The following is a 14,488-nucleotide window of genomic DNA, read 5'->3' as shown; positions in this document are numbered from 1 at the left end:
AATGAATTATTCAAGCTAAGCTAATAGTATTTCTTAGCAGTAGTTATCATCATACTCTGCTCAGGGAACACATCAAGCTGATTTGTAATCATTTGTAAATAGGTGCTTCCAAAGTGCTTAAAATAGTGTTTCTCTTAATAAGAGATATTTTGTTCTAAATTGTCTTAAAATCATTGCTAATGTTTGGCAAATCTGCAGTTTTGTAGCATGTAAAAAAATCTGTGGTCCCACATACATATGGCACAAGATACTCAAGAAACTGAGGTGACACTGCATATGTATTCTAGATCCCTCCTGTGTATTCTGCTGTACCTTAGAACATTATTTTCCTCTGAAGCATGGTTTACCACTGCCGTACACAGGGTCCAGAAAATTATTTGGACTATGAGGCTGTATATTAGAGTGACTTAAGGAGTTGATGCCCTGAAAGCAGCCATTCTGGCTCTGAATCCCAGTGTTGCCATTTCCTAGCGTGTAGACTTGGGTAGTTAAACCATATCTCTGTTTTCTCATCTGTACAATCATGTTACACTGTTATGAGGTTAAAATGGAAGAGTCACTATAATGCGCTTAGCACAGAACTTGGCATGTAGTCAGAACTCAGAATGTCAGCCATCTTTTTTAAATATCACATTTGTTTATCCTCTGGGATGGAGGGATTACTAAAAGCACAGGAATTTCCTGCATCCTGTTTATGATGAGATTTGTTTGATTTACCTTAAAATGTAAATACCTTCTCTTTGAAACCCTCCCAACACAATGAAAGTCTCTGTTCCCTTCCTAAGGCAGAGCAAAAAAGAAAGGTTGGCCTGAAATTTGAACTCAATGAAATGAACATTTCAGATAACATCCTCCTGGACTTGTGGCTTTTGATTTATTATAAGCACCATTAAGAACACTTGTGATAAGACCAGGGCGCTCTCGGCAGATGTTACCGGGCGGGCTCCAGCTGGTGTTCAGATCCTTGGAAGCAAGCCACACTGGGCTGGTAGTTACTTCAGAATCACCTGCTGGGGTGAGTCACAGCTGAGCAAACCCTTATGTGGTCAAGGTTTAGTGTCCTGTGGCAAGTTTAGAGTCACCTGGGAGGAGAAGGCATGTAGCGATCAGACCAGTGCTCAGGCCGTGGCTCATTAAATGTGGTGATTTGATACTGTTTGTAAATCTTAGTCTCACCTGAGGTCCTTGAAACCACACTTGCAGGTTGTTGATCCCTAAGTTAACATTTCACAAGGTGAGACAGGAGTTAGTGTTTGGATGAAAACATAGAAGAGAGCTTAGATGTGAAATTCATAGTGTCAGAGTTAATTGAATACCAAATTATAGCAGCAGAAGCCCACCATTCCTCACAAGTTTTTCTGATATTTACTTCTCCCTTTCACCAGTCAAGCTAGAAGCTAGGAGAATCTTTCACACAAAAATATGTTACATATATGTGTTTTTTCATTTGGGGGGCTTAATCATCTAATTTTTTACTATAAATTAGTATATTATAACATGAAATAAAACCCATTGTTTTACTTGCTGGATTATTTTTTAAGTGCCTACCTAGGGACTAAATAACTACATTTCAGAAACAAGTATTTCAAGCATCGTGCTTTAATCACCATGTAAATTTTCTGAAAGTAAAAAAAATTTAGAAACACCTGATCCTGAAGTATAGTGTCAGGTTTGAGTTCAAAACTTTTAGAATTAACAAAAAATGTTAGAAATATTTTAAGCTGCACAATAACACCGAGAATGCATACAGGTTGTGTTTTTCTCCCCACTAATCCTTGAAAATTCCCTGTGCCCTCAGCCCCTCAAAAGGGGGGAGAAGAGCAACCATTGCCTCTTGTTGGCAGTAGAATTTATTCAGTAATTTAGTTTCCAGCCAACTGCAGCCATTACCATTGCCTCTGGGCACTTGTTCAAAAACGCAGAAATGAAATAACAGATTGGCCAGACTGAACACAACTCCCTAGTCACAACCCTATTATCTCCTCATTCTGTCACCCCCATTAGGCAAAAGCCTGGGAAACGGAGGGTGGCAACACAGTATTTACATGGCTCGTGCATATCCACAGCTCAGGGCTTCCTGCCACTGTCCCTTCTTCATTCTGTTCCCCTGTGTGCATGGTGGGTGACACTGGAGTCTGGGCATTGGAGTCCTAGGCCTGTGCTGCAGGCTCGCCTTTGCCTATCGGTCTGTCTGAAAGGATTTCTGTGCTGCTACAAGCCTGGGAAATGGCTCCTCAGTCCTAGGACAACCAGAACAAGATGAAGGGACCAGCTTCCTCTGTTTGTTGACCACCTATCTGTGAATGGATGTGGTTGAGTCTGCCGTGTGTGGACTTTTCGGAATCTTGTGTATATCTCAATTACCAGGAGGAATTTGGTTTCATGTTATTTATAGCTGTTCTGTTCAGGTCAGAGCCAAGCAGAGCAGTTGCTTCATTTAATATCAGCCACACATGGGCTCTGCAGGCTCATCTCCTGAAAAACTGAGATTTCTCTTGACAGAATGAAGGTAGAGGAGAGGAGTGTCTCTATTTAATCTAGAGAGAATTATTTTCTGATTGTCACTTGCTGGTGAAATGCCTTTTAAAATTATAGGCACAAGATGCAGATGTTTGGAGAGGGTGTGGGGTTGCTGTCCCCCTAGGTCAAGTGTTAGAGAAGTTACAGAACCCAAACGAGAGAAATCCAAAATTTTCTCTTCCAGAATAGCCTACTCTGTAGACAGTATTCCTTTGCAGTGGTTGTTTTTTTGGAGTGGTTTGTGCCCCAGCGGTCTTTACCTTTTATTCTGTCTTCATTCCATGCACCTGTTCAATATAGCCCCATAATTACATCTTTTATGAGTGAGTAATTCTTAGAGGAGATAAAAGGTTCTGAGGATTATTCATCACTTTGTCCCTAAACCTCTTGTTATGTAGCTGGGTGAAAAACACAGCTGGAGTTAGATTCATTTATGTGGGGACTCTGTGCCTATTCAGAACTCCCGATCAGCCCTGCCCCCTACAGATTTCTGGCCAGTAGGTGGTAAAACCTGGGTGAGAGCCTTTCTGCGGGAAACGGACAGTAGCCTTATTCTGAGGCAACAAGGAAGAGAGTACACAGCTTAATAATTTTCAGACAGATGTATTTTCCCCTAAAAAAGAACAGGTTTTGGTTCAGGTTAATCCATCCTAGAGAGAAGTATTCTCATGACGGTTTTACTGGGAACGTGTGGGAGAGAGAACAATCCCTCACCTCCCTCAGGTAAGAAAGAACAGGGTAAGATGAAAACAAACATTTTCTTACAGGTAAGATGGCCTGTGTTAAATATGTCATTGTTATTTCGTCTTGCTGATTGGACACTAACTGTCCTCTCCATTTCTTTGCATACCAGCTCATACCCCAGACAACAGCTTTCTGGGGTTTGTGGTCGAGCAGCACCTGAACTCCAGTGATATCCACCACATTAATGAAATCAAAAGGCAGAACCAGTCCCTTGTGTATGGCAAAGTGGATAGCTTCTGGAAGGTGAGTCAGTCTGTGCATGTCTCTCTCTCTGAAAAGAAGCTTGTTGGGTAATTTAATTTAACTTTGATCCAGGGAATAATCAAGCCAAGTGCCCAGGGCCTAATGGGATCTACTTAGACATAAACAAGAATGTGCAAGGATTCAGTTGCTCAGCGTTTGGGTTTCTAACCAAGGCTGTATGTACCTGCTCTTACGGTAGTGGCTGTACAACAGCCACCTTCACTCTCTGCATGTCAGAAGGGACACATTCTAGCTGCTTTCACACCTTGTACTTGCTTCTGAGAGCCAGGGCCCTCCAGGGGTTGAATATCTTTCTGGAGCAAGGTACTGCACAGGGAGTACCTCTGCTTCTGGGAGGTAGTCTGTGGAGGTAGGCAGCTCCCTTTCCTGGGAAATGCAGTGGCCTTCACATCCTCTTGGCTATAGTCACTACTCACTTGACCTAGAAAGTAAATTCTTACTGGGGCTGACTGTAGGCAGTTTGTTCAGGGAGGTCTTGGCTGAAACAGCACTCTTGGCCATAGACCAAACCAATTTTTCCAAAAGCATTGGGCCCCTTGGCCCTCCTGAGTTGATTTCCTGAGTACATCTGGGGAAAGTGTAACAGGAGAGGAACCAGATTGGATGTGACCTGTTGACAGGTAATGCAGATCTTTTTATGTGGGAAGTCTGCCTCAATGGGCAAATGTCATAATTTTTTTTGAGGAAATGTTTTTATAAGATAGAAGTCTTCAGGAGCTCACAACATGCCTCTTCCTAAATGTAAGAATTCATTGCTTTCATGAATGATCACAGACGGTGGTCTCATGTTTCTTCCTAGCCAAGGAAGTTAGGAATCCTACAACTGAGGGAGTACAGGTGATGTACAGGATAAAGAATTCCTTGGTACTGCTTTTCTGACCCTGAGTTCAGAAAAGGAAAAGCAGTGCCCTACCCCTCAGCTCTAAGGTACTAAATACACCAAAGGGATGATCAGATCAGCCCATCTCCAGGGAGGCAGATTTAATTCCAGACAACTCTTTGTCTTAAACAGCTAGACCTTTGTCTTTGTTTAGTACAGTCGTTCTCAACTGCAGACGATTTTATTTACCGATTCCCCTATGCCCAGGGAACATCTGACAGTGTCTGGAGACAATTTTGGTTGTGATGTCTGGTCAGTGGTGCTACAAGCATGTAGTGGGTAGAGGCCAGGGATGTCCTACATGTCCTACAATGAATGGGATGGCCCCGGCACAAAATACCAGTAATTCCAAGGATGGAAAACCCTTGGCTGGTAAGAATGTTTCCTATGTATGTTATGCCATACTTTGTTGTCTCAAGTAAAATGAAAGTCAGTCTAGATTGTAAATGGCTATCGAAGATGGTCCCGTAAATTTGTGTTGCTTTCCTTGTATAAAAATATGTCCTGTGTTGATAGTGCATTTTCCAGCTGACTTTCAGCCAAAGTTGGGTTAAAACAGGCATATTGGGTGTTCTCATGCTCAGCTTGTTTGTGAAATTAATGGTTTACAGCATTGGTTTTAGGAGGACTGTGGCTTTTAAAGAAAATCCTCTGCCTCTGCTTGAAGAAGATAGCTTGCATGTCCGTGTGGGTTTGATATTGAAATTATATCACTTTGTTTTGGGGCCAAGTGCAACCACCTCCTAGCACTCTCTGGCAACTTTTTCCCTTTCCCTAGAAAAACAAAACAATAAATTCATTCTGAAAGATTTTGGTCACCTGTTTTGGATAAATTAATATTGCCACTAAAAGGGTGACTTTTCCATGCCAGTAAGAATCCCGAGGCCAGGCGCAGTGGTGCACGCCTGTAATCCCAGCCCTTTGGGAGGCTGAGGCGGGTGGATCACCTGAGGTCAGGAGTTTGCGACCAGCCTAACATGGTGAAACCTGTCTGTACTAAATACAAAACAATTAGCTAGGCGTGGTCGTGGGCGCCTGTAATCTAAGCTACTTGGGAGGCTGAGACAGGAGAACCGCTTGTACCTGGGAGGCGGATGTTGCAGTGAGCTGAGATCAAGCCATTGCACTCCAGCCTGGGCAACAAGAGCGAAACTCTGTCTCAAAAAAAAAAAAAAAAAAAAGGAATCCCAAAAGCATTAACCATGTTGCTCAAGTGATCTGGAGTGAGATTTAGAAATCCTTCCATGTTTTGAGGTGTTAAAACTCCATGGGTGCCCAAGCTTCTGTGTACCTGTGCTATGCGTCACCTAAAGATTATAAAAGGTTGGGTTGCAGTGTGTCCACATTCATCTTTACCTGAGTAATAACACCCAAAAATCCTGGGTGTTATTTCAATTTTATTACATCCAGCATTCTGTGCTGGAAAAAGCCCAAGAAGAGAAAAATCCTATAAAGTTTTCACATGAATTCAGGACATCTTCTCCAACTCTAGAACACGACACAGTATGTGAGAATTTCGTTTCTTTTTCCAAAGTGTGTGCATCCCAGAGTATTTAGTGAATGCACACAAAAAACCAATGTGCCTTTTAAGTGAGATGTTATTCCAACCATATTTCTAAAGTTACATTCAACATAGGCTTTAGCTAGCAGGATGTTTTATCAGTGGTCTTCCCCATCTTGTGTCCCATTCCCCTCTCCCCTAACCAATCCCAGTTCGCCTCAGATAGCTTCAGGAAGGGAAGTGGCACCTTTGTGTCCTGGGAGGTTTAGGATTGCAACTGGAGGATGTGGGAGGGCACAATTTGGACCAGATGACTTTGGAAGGTCTTCCTTCACCTCAGATTCTAGGACTTTAAATTCTGAAGATTCCTGCTGTGCCATAAATCCTGCTTCACTCTTCCCACCACCCTCCTTGAGGGAATCTCCCTACTCACCTCGGCACTTAAGTGGGAAATGCAACTATGTTACTCCCTCCAATATTGGCTGATTGGACCCTGGAGTTGTCCTCTGACCCAACGCAGTCCAGCTTTTTGGTGACTGGCACCATATTTCTGGCTCAGAAAGCTGAGCTGCATCAATGAGATTCTTCAGCTGGTGATGGAAAACAGAGTCACTGAGAGTGAGCCATGTTAACAGAAATAAAAAAATTGCGTCCGTGGCAGGAGGGCAAGGCAGAAGCCTTCCAGGAGTCCACAAGATGAAGCAGGACCAATGTTGACAGGGAGAGGGCGCTGTTGAGAGGATGATGCATTCCTCCACGAGGCGAGGCACCACCCTGACAGAATTAGGGTGCAGTGGAGGGCCTGATAGAGTGGAAGACCCAGTTAGAACTCCTGCAGCCTGGAGAGAAAGAGAAAGTAGCTGCTGGAGTTTCTGGCAGCTTTCTTTTCCCAGATCATGTATCCTTTCTCACACTCTGGTCTTGCAGTATGAGTGCTCTGTTCCTATAGTCATATCAATGTACTTACTAAAATACTAGATACTAAATGCCTATCAAGAAAAACAAGTCTGTTAAATATACAGGCTAAGGAGGAGCGAGCTTGTCCTTTAATCTCCTGTCCCCAGATTCATGACCAAGGTACTCAGTGGTCTTGTCCTGATGTTATAGTACATGGTGGGGAGGGGAATCTTGCCATCAGACTCTAGAATCCCAAGGGCATCAACTTAGGAACCACCTCTGCCCAAGCCCCTTAATATCAAATGAGACTGCTAACAGCCTAATGCCAAATACAAGTCTCTCTTCTTAACTCAGGAACCTGCAGTTCTGGGTCCCTGACGCCGTCTAATCGTTCACTCCTGCTAACACTAGAGATGTGCCCGGAAGAACAGCAATCTGTCCAGTATGGTCAAATTCAAAATCCTTCTACATTCTTTTAAATAAAGTCATCAGAGAATGCAAAATTAGTCAACTTTGTAAAAAGAGATTTTTGAAATATGGGAATTGAAGAGTTAACTATATTACTTTAATTTCTATGTTTCTTTAAAAATAGTATACTGAGCATAACTGAATCTTCAAGTGATGGTGCAGGGTTAGTATCTTATGTATTCATGGTCCTACTGTGATCTTATTAGAAGTGAATACATGATTGCCGCTAAGGTAAATGTCCTGGAGGCCTTTGACCACATCAGGAGAACAAGAGTTGCCTCTGAATCACACATTGGGGTTCAGACTCACAGCTTAACCACATGTAAGGTGGTTGACTGTCCTGAGCCTCAGGTTCCTAGCCTGTAAAGTTGGGGCAGTAATAGCTGCTGGCTTCTCAGCCTTACTAATGCACACATCACCCGAGGATCTTGTTAAAACGCAGATTCTGGTTCATACCTGAGATGAGACCGAGACTCTCTTTCTCACAAGCATCCAGGTGATACCGATGGGCTGTTGGAAGAGCATGCTTTGAGCAGCAAGGTCTTAGGATAGTTGGGATTTGTACAGTGTGTGGCAGAAAGTAGCTGACCAATTCGCAAATAAGTAACTCCCTTTTTCTACTTACCTTTGTCTTCCTGCTGCTCTTGTCAGACTGCTGCCTGTTACTTTTTGCTACTGTAGGTGCCTAGTTCAGTCACCCTCATTTTTACTTTCATATTTGCAGACCTTGCTGCTTCTAATGTCTGCCACTTAGCCCCAAGAGCCAGGTAAAGCTGTGGTGAGCAGTGGGCTCTGAGAGGAGGTGAGAGGCACAGTGTCTTCCCCGTGTCCTGCTGTCCTGGTTTGTACATTCGGGTGCCCCTGGGCAGTGTGATCAGGAGCACAGACTTGGAGTTGGATGGCTGGGTTTAAATCCTGACTGGGCCACCAGCTGCCTAAGGTTGGGTACATTACTTAGCTGGTGCACAGTAAGTCTAAATACATGTTTGCTGCTCTTATTAATGTCATTATCGGGGCCAGATAGGAAATGCTGCAGTGGGAATTGGTGGGGATGTGAGCCAGGGAGTTCTATCCTATGAGGAAATGGAAAATATAAGCCTGCCCAGAGATACTCAAATTCTAATTCTTAATCTATGTAAGTGGTTGGCAAACTCAAGCCTGTGGACCAAATCTAGCCCAACATCTGTTTTTGTCAATTAACATGGCCATGGCCATGCCTTGTCCATGGCTGCTTTTGCACTAAAATTGTAGAGTTGGATAATTGTGGCAGACCGTATGGCCCACAAAGCCTTAAAATACTTACTCTCTGGCTTTTTCTGGGAAAAGTTTTCTGATCCCTGAATTATGCCACGTCCCAAGTAAACCAGGTCTCTCTCAGAACACATTGGCCAACAGTCCCTGGCATTGATCTCATCAGAGGTCTTCTTCAGGGTTCTTGATTGTATTCTTCTGTATGATTGAGGCTGGTGGATGGCCAATATGTGGAAAAGTGAGGTGTAACATAACTGAAATCCTGATCATTCTAGAGATGGAGCTCCAGGCATTGAGCCTGGTACCTCTTTGTAGGCATTCAGCAAAAGCTAGCGCTTATTTAGTAACTAATGCATTGATAATAAAAGATCCTTGAATCTGCATGGCGTTTCTGCTTCTTGGAGCCCTTCACAGCCATCATTTAAGGTGGTACAGGCTGATGCCTTTTAAGGAAGCAAGGGCAGCTGTTATCTTCCTTAACCGTCCCGGTGTGTAGATGAGGAGCTGGCTCAAGGAGGGGGAGTGACATGGCCAAGTCCTATAGTACATGACTGGCAAAGCCAGAACCAGGGTCAGGCTCTGACCTCTCCTCTTGGAGACTTGCCTCCCTGCTGCCAGTTGTTCCATGGAGCTGCTCCACCGCCACTACCCCGGAGGGAGTGGATCTCTGGTTACAGCAGGATTCTAAAGCTAGGAAGGAAGGTCTCTCTGGGTGAGCTAAGTGTACAGGAGAAGCCCTGAGCAAATGCTGGCAACACAGGTAAAATGTTGCTCCTGGCTGCCCACCACAGGATCGCCAAGTCAGCGACAGCCTTGCAGCCAGTTCTGTAGAGTAAACAAGCCGATATGAGCGTTTCAAATAGTTACCAGCTCCAGACCCCAGGGCCTGGTGTGGTCCAGCCCTCGCCTGCCTTGGCAGCAACCAAAGTCAACCAGTCTTAATTGAATTTGAAAAGTTCCTTTTTATCTAGACTTTAAAGACTTTGTGGTTTTAAAGCATCCCCTGAAATGACACATGATCCCTTTCCTATATGCCTGAGAAATCAGGCAGCAGAACTTTCAGAAATGTGACCCCACTTCCCCTGCCCCTGCCCTTTTCTACTTCATTGTCCATACAGCAGCAGCCAGAGTGATCTTTTCTAAAATGCAAACTGAATCGTGCTACTCCTTTGCTCAGACTCTCCAATGATTTCATTTCACACTTAGAACACCTTACGTTTACAGTGAAATCTAGTCTGGGTAGTGTGTTTTAGTGAGGTTCTCTGCAAGCCAGCCACTTGTACCTACTCCTCTCTGGCTCCTGGGCTGTAGCCACAGGGGTCCTGTGTGTCACCCATTCCACCAGGGGCCACCATCCTCCTTAATGGCTGCTGCCTGACCTGGCTCACCCCAACTGGAGCTGCCAAGACCACCCTGTTCCACACTTGCGCCCTCAACCAGATGTCACTCCTCCCCCTCCTTAGTACAGCACCCTGTTTATTCCCTTTATATCATTTGATTCATCTTTTTTTGTCAATCTCTCTTCCTTACTGGACTATACACTCTGTGAGAGTAGGAATTGCACCTGCTTTGCTTACCCAGCTGCCTGGCACGTGGTAGGCACTCGGAAACTACTTGATGACTCTCCCCTAGGTTTAGCTTAAGTTACTGATTTATCTGTGGAACTTGGCATACAACTTGGAATGCCTTCTGCCTAGAACATTTCCCTGTGTACTTTGCTGACCCCAGGGAGACCAGGAGAAGGAGTCTGGTGGAAAAGGAACAGAGCTGCACATGCAAATTCCACAAGCCTCATAGAGGCTTCAAGAGTTTTTCTAAACCTCTTGTGAGATTAGCAGGGAGATGGCATGGGAACAGGATGCTGCACAGGGAAATGGGAACCTGGCTCTGGGTCAGCTCTGCTGTCATATGATTGGGACAGGCCACTCCAGCCTCAGTTTCCTCACTCGCATAAATGAAGGTATTGGTTTAAATAAATGAATTATTATACACAACAACATGGATGACTTCAAAATAAGAGAAGCATTTATACAGTTTGATTCTGTATATATTATACATATAAAACTCTAGAAAATGCAAACCACTCCATAGTGACCAAAAAGAGGTCATTGATTGCTTAGGGAGGGGAGAGGAGGAGAGATGGATATGTTTGCTGTCTTGGGTGTGGTGATAGCTTTATGGTTTTTACGGTGTGTGTGTGTGTGTGTGTGTGTATGAATGACAGACTTTTATGTGTTCCCATAAAGTCTAGAAATTTGCTATCTTATCCTTTACAGAAAAAAATTTGATGACAACTGGATGAGATCAATCATTATTCACCTGTGTGTTTTTGGAGCCCTAGGGTCTGCTATTATAGGAGGTCAAGGAGCAGCCACACAGGAACTGTCCTGCCTCAACAGAGCAGTTCTAATGTATCTGTGGCATAGATTTGGCTTTTGGCTTTCCAGTAAGATTTAACTGGGGAAAAGGGTGGTTAAAGTCTCGGACTAGGTGACTGCTGCATCTGAGATAGAATCCCATTCTGAAAACTGTATAATTATCTAGCTTGCTAATTTGGTTGACTTGGGCTTAGTTTAAATTAATGCAAAATTGGGAATGGGAGTCATTTGGAGAAATGCCATTTTATTTCATAGTAGGAATTAACTGCTCTTAGCTCATTATTTTAATGAACCACCCAAGACCTTTGTAATTAAAGAATGTACTGAAACCCTTGTAAAGAACACATTTTTGTAAGTAGATTAAACCTTGTCATTCTGTTTTGTTCTTCAGGCTACTTAGCCAGGCTTCTCTGCCCAGATAATGTAGAGATAAATAAACCAGATAAATTTAAACCCACCCTAAGTCAAATTGGCATATATTTTGAAATAACAAAGTTAGAATCAGTTTTGTTGGATTTACTGGAAAGTCTGATGTGATCATAGCTATTTGTTCTGGTTCCAACCAGAATAACATTAAAAATTAGAAAATAATGTGTCTCCTGCTTATTTCCCCTGGGGGAAAAGTCAGAAAAGATCTTTTCATGATCCCTTGGAGATGGTGCTTGCCAGAGGCAGGGAGGAATGTAGGCATCAGTGGAGACGGTGAGCCCCCAGGGGCAGCCACTCACCAAGCCATGGTTACCTGTGCCTGTTTTGTGCCTAGCACGTGATAAAATGCACTTACATCGCAGAACCTGTTCTCTAAATTCAAGGATAAGATTGGAATAGGCAAGGGAGGAACAGAGGAGAAATAAAATGCAAAGGGAAACACCAGAAATGAATCATTAGCTTTTAAGATTCCAAGAGCCATGATCCAGGAGCCTTAAGGATTTATTTTAATGGTTGTTGGCTGCATGCTGACTATAACATAATGCCATGTGGCATCCCCTGTGTAAGCGTGTCAGTGTTTGATAAGTGTATGTGAGTAGGAATCAGTGTGGAACTAGGAGCCCATGGGACCCGGGGCGTAGCCTCACCCGTTGTGATCACCCTACTGGTCCATTCCCTGTTTCAGCAAGCTTTATGCGATCGTCTTAGATCTATGAGGTTTCCTTGTCACACATTCTTCTTCTTGTACCCGTTTCAGCCCGGAGACACTGATTGGACACGGTGTAGAGGAGTTGGAGGAGGCTTGGGTGGCAAAGGAGATGCCCGGATTCTCATTTCTATTGAGCCAATTATTGGCTACTTGTCCTCTGAAGTCATTTGCCCTCTGGGTCTCACTTTCCTTATCTGGCAGGCCTCCCAGCAGCATTCTGAAATCTGTGAGGTTTCAGAAGAAGCTTTGAGTTGAATAACAAGTTCCATGTTCCAGGCCAAGTCATGCTTCCAGTCTCCTGTTTAAAAGTCTATCAAGTTTTGGGGCATAGGGGTGGGAGAAAAATAAAACCAAGTCCCCTTTGTCAGCATACAGCGTCAGTAGATACCCCAAATTCTTGAAATCTGTATAGTAGACTGCAGATTTTTTCTCCTTGTCAGAGCCCAGCCCACTGACACCTTCCAGTTGACAGCCCAGCCCAGATATGGGCCACTGTGGCTTCTACCGAATCATGCTTGGGATTGCCACAGTTTTCTTCTTTGGGTTGGGGCTTGAGGTGGTTGGGAAGAATGCATGCCAACCAGCCCTGCATCTGGGACTTGGAGCCTATCAGCTCCTTGCTCTGATAATGGAATAGTCCGTGGACTTCTTCCCACTTGTGAGAGAAAACTCCCCCTTAGAACTCAACTGGTAGAACTTCTCATAGCTTACAGTTCCAAGCAATAGCTTGGTTGTAGGTCCAGGCAGGACTCTGGCATGGCCCTCTGGAATAGCATTGATGTATTGGGTTCTTTGCTAAGATGATTTCCAGTTTGTGTTCCAGGGAGATTCAGGAAAGCTGAAGTTCATTCTTAGAACCTAGGTCTGTGTTTGTTGTTTTGTTTTGTTTAAAAAAAACACAAACAAAAAAACTTGCCTGATCGTAAGTGCCAGCTGGGAACTTGTTCAGCATCCACATGCCAGGGCCCCTTGTCACCCTCATTTAGTTAGAATTTCCAGGGGAGGGACCAGGAAATCTGTGTGTTCCAACAGGTGCTCCAAACAGGCAGGCTTGGGAAATGCTACACTAGGTAGCCACCCATTTTCCTAGTTCAGAAAAACCTTAATCTCTTCCTGTCCATGTGTGGTATATGGCTGCCATGTAGCCAGCAACCACATCAGGCTGTAAAAGACACTTGCTATTCCTTTGTTTTACCTCGGTCACATCCAGCGCTCCAGGCCTTTGCTTCCCAGTACAGCTGACCAACCACACGGCCTCCAAGGACTGGCCCCCTTGTTTCCATGATAACAGCCAATCGCATAAATCCACGTGGGGTGCAAAACATGAATATGGGTTTCAGCGATATATCTCTCAAGAATGCTTATCTTTTAACCCAGGAATGCAAATAAAAATTTGTATGAATTTTAGATCTTTTAAAGCACTGTCTTATAGCCTTTTGAAGCATGTGTCTGTTTTACAGGTGATAAAGCCTCAGAGACATTTAGAAGAAACTGTCCACCTTTAGGATAAGTCATACTCTTCTCAATGTCCTTCCTTTCCTGTGACCTTTACACTGTAGAGCTAGAGCAGGCCACTCATGGTACAAAGGTTTGAATGATGGATGATAGAATCTTAGGCCTTTGTCGCAGGTGGTTAGGGAGGTGTTCCAGAAGCCTGGAAATGGAGAGTAGTTTTCTTGGTGCCCCCGCATGAAAACCACTAGCCAGTTGCTTATTGCGTGGGTGGCTGGCAGCCCTCCCAGCAGCATAAACAGCTAAGTGCAAATCACTGCAGCTGTGAGAAGAAAACATACAAGACTGCTGTCCATGAAAAGAGGCCCTTGGTGCTCAGCAGAGGGTCTCCTGTGAAAGCCAGGGCTGGCTTGGGAAGCTGGAGGCCCAGGCAGCCGGTGAACATCCTGAGGGTGGGGCGCTTCTGGAAGGTTCCGAATCACTGCCTTCCTGCTCCAATAGTGCTGGGATGAGTTCATTTGTAGCTCTTAGTAAACACAGCTGTTGTGGTTGTAATTTGCCTGGAGGCTTTTTACTATTACTCCAACCCTAACAGTTTGGCAGCCGATATGGGAGCCGTGGTGTTGAGGGATGGGAAAAGAAGTTGCTATCTGAGAGCAAAGAGAGATGGGTGGCAGCTGCCCATGGACAGAAGCCACCGAGCCAGTGCAAGTGTGTGGAAGCTGTTCTCCATGGACAAGGAGGAGGCAGCGTCTCACATAGGGACCCAGGGGCCTTAGGTGCCCAGACGATGAGCAGTACAGGGAGAGAAGCCAGAGGACCCGTGTGAGAGGTTGTTAGAAAAGCATTGCGAGATTGTTCCCCTCAAGTGAAGAAAGGGTTGACAGCGCGTTCTTGAAGGGAGACAGGACTGTAATGCCTCTGAATTTAAAACAGTCTGAAAGGCATGGTCTTCTGAATGTGATTGGGCACAGATTTATAAGAATGAGGTAATT

The 14,488-nt window shown here is 44.4% G+C and overlaps 1 protein-coding gene across 8 annotated transcripts in view; it reads left to right on the top strand.

Moving 5' to 3' along the window:
- Positions 1-14,488, top strand: part of MGAT5 (alpha-1,6-mannosylglycoprotein 6-beta-N-acetylglucosaminyltransferase) — a 329,280-nt gene that overhangs the window by 237,389 nt on the left and 77,403 nt on the right. For all 8 annotated transcript variants that reach the window (XM_058434333.1, XM_058434331.1, XM_032145644.2 and 5 more), the window contains one exon: positions 3,374-3,507. In XM_058434333.1, coding sequence (XP_058290316.1) covers positions 3,374-3,507 — 134 coding nt within the window. The remainder of the gene's footprint in view (positions 1-3,373; positions 3,508-14,488) is intronic.

Source organism: Hylobates moloch, unplaced genomic scaffold, assembly GCF_009828535.3.
Source record: "Hylobates moloch isolate HMO894 unplaced genomic scaffold, HMol_V3 SCAFFOLD_24, whole genome shotgun sequence".
NCBI lineage: Eukaryota > Metazoa > Chordata > Mammalia > Primates > Hylobatidae > Hylobates > Hylobates moloch.
The sequence above is the reverse complement of the archived record's forward strand: the minus strand, read 5'-3'. Positions and strand labels throughout refer to the sequence as shown.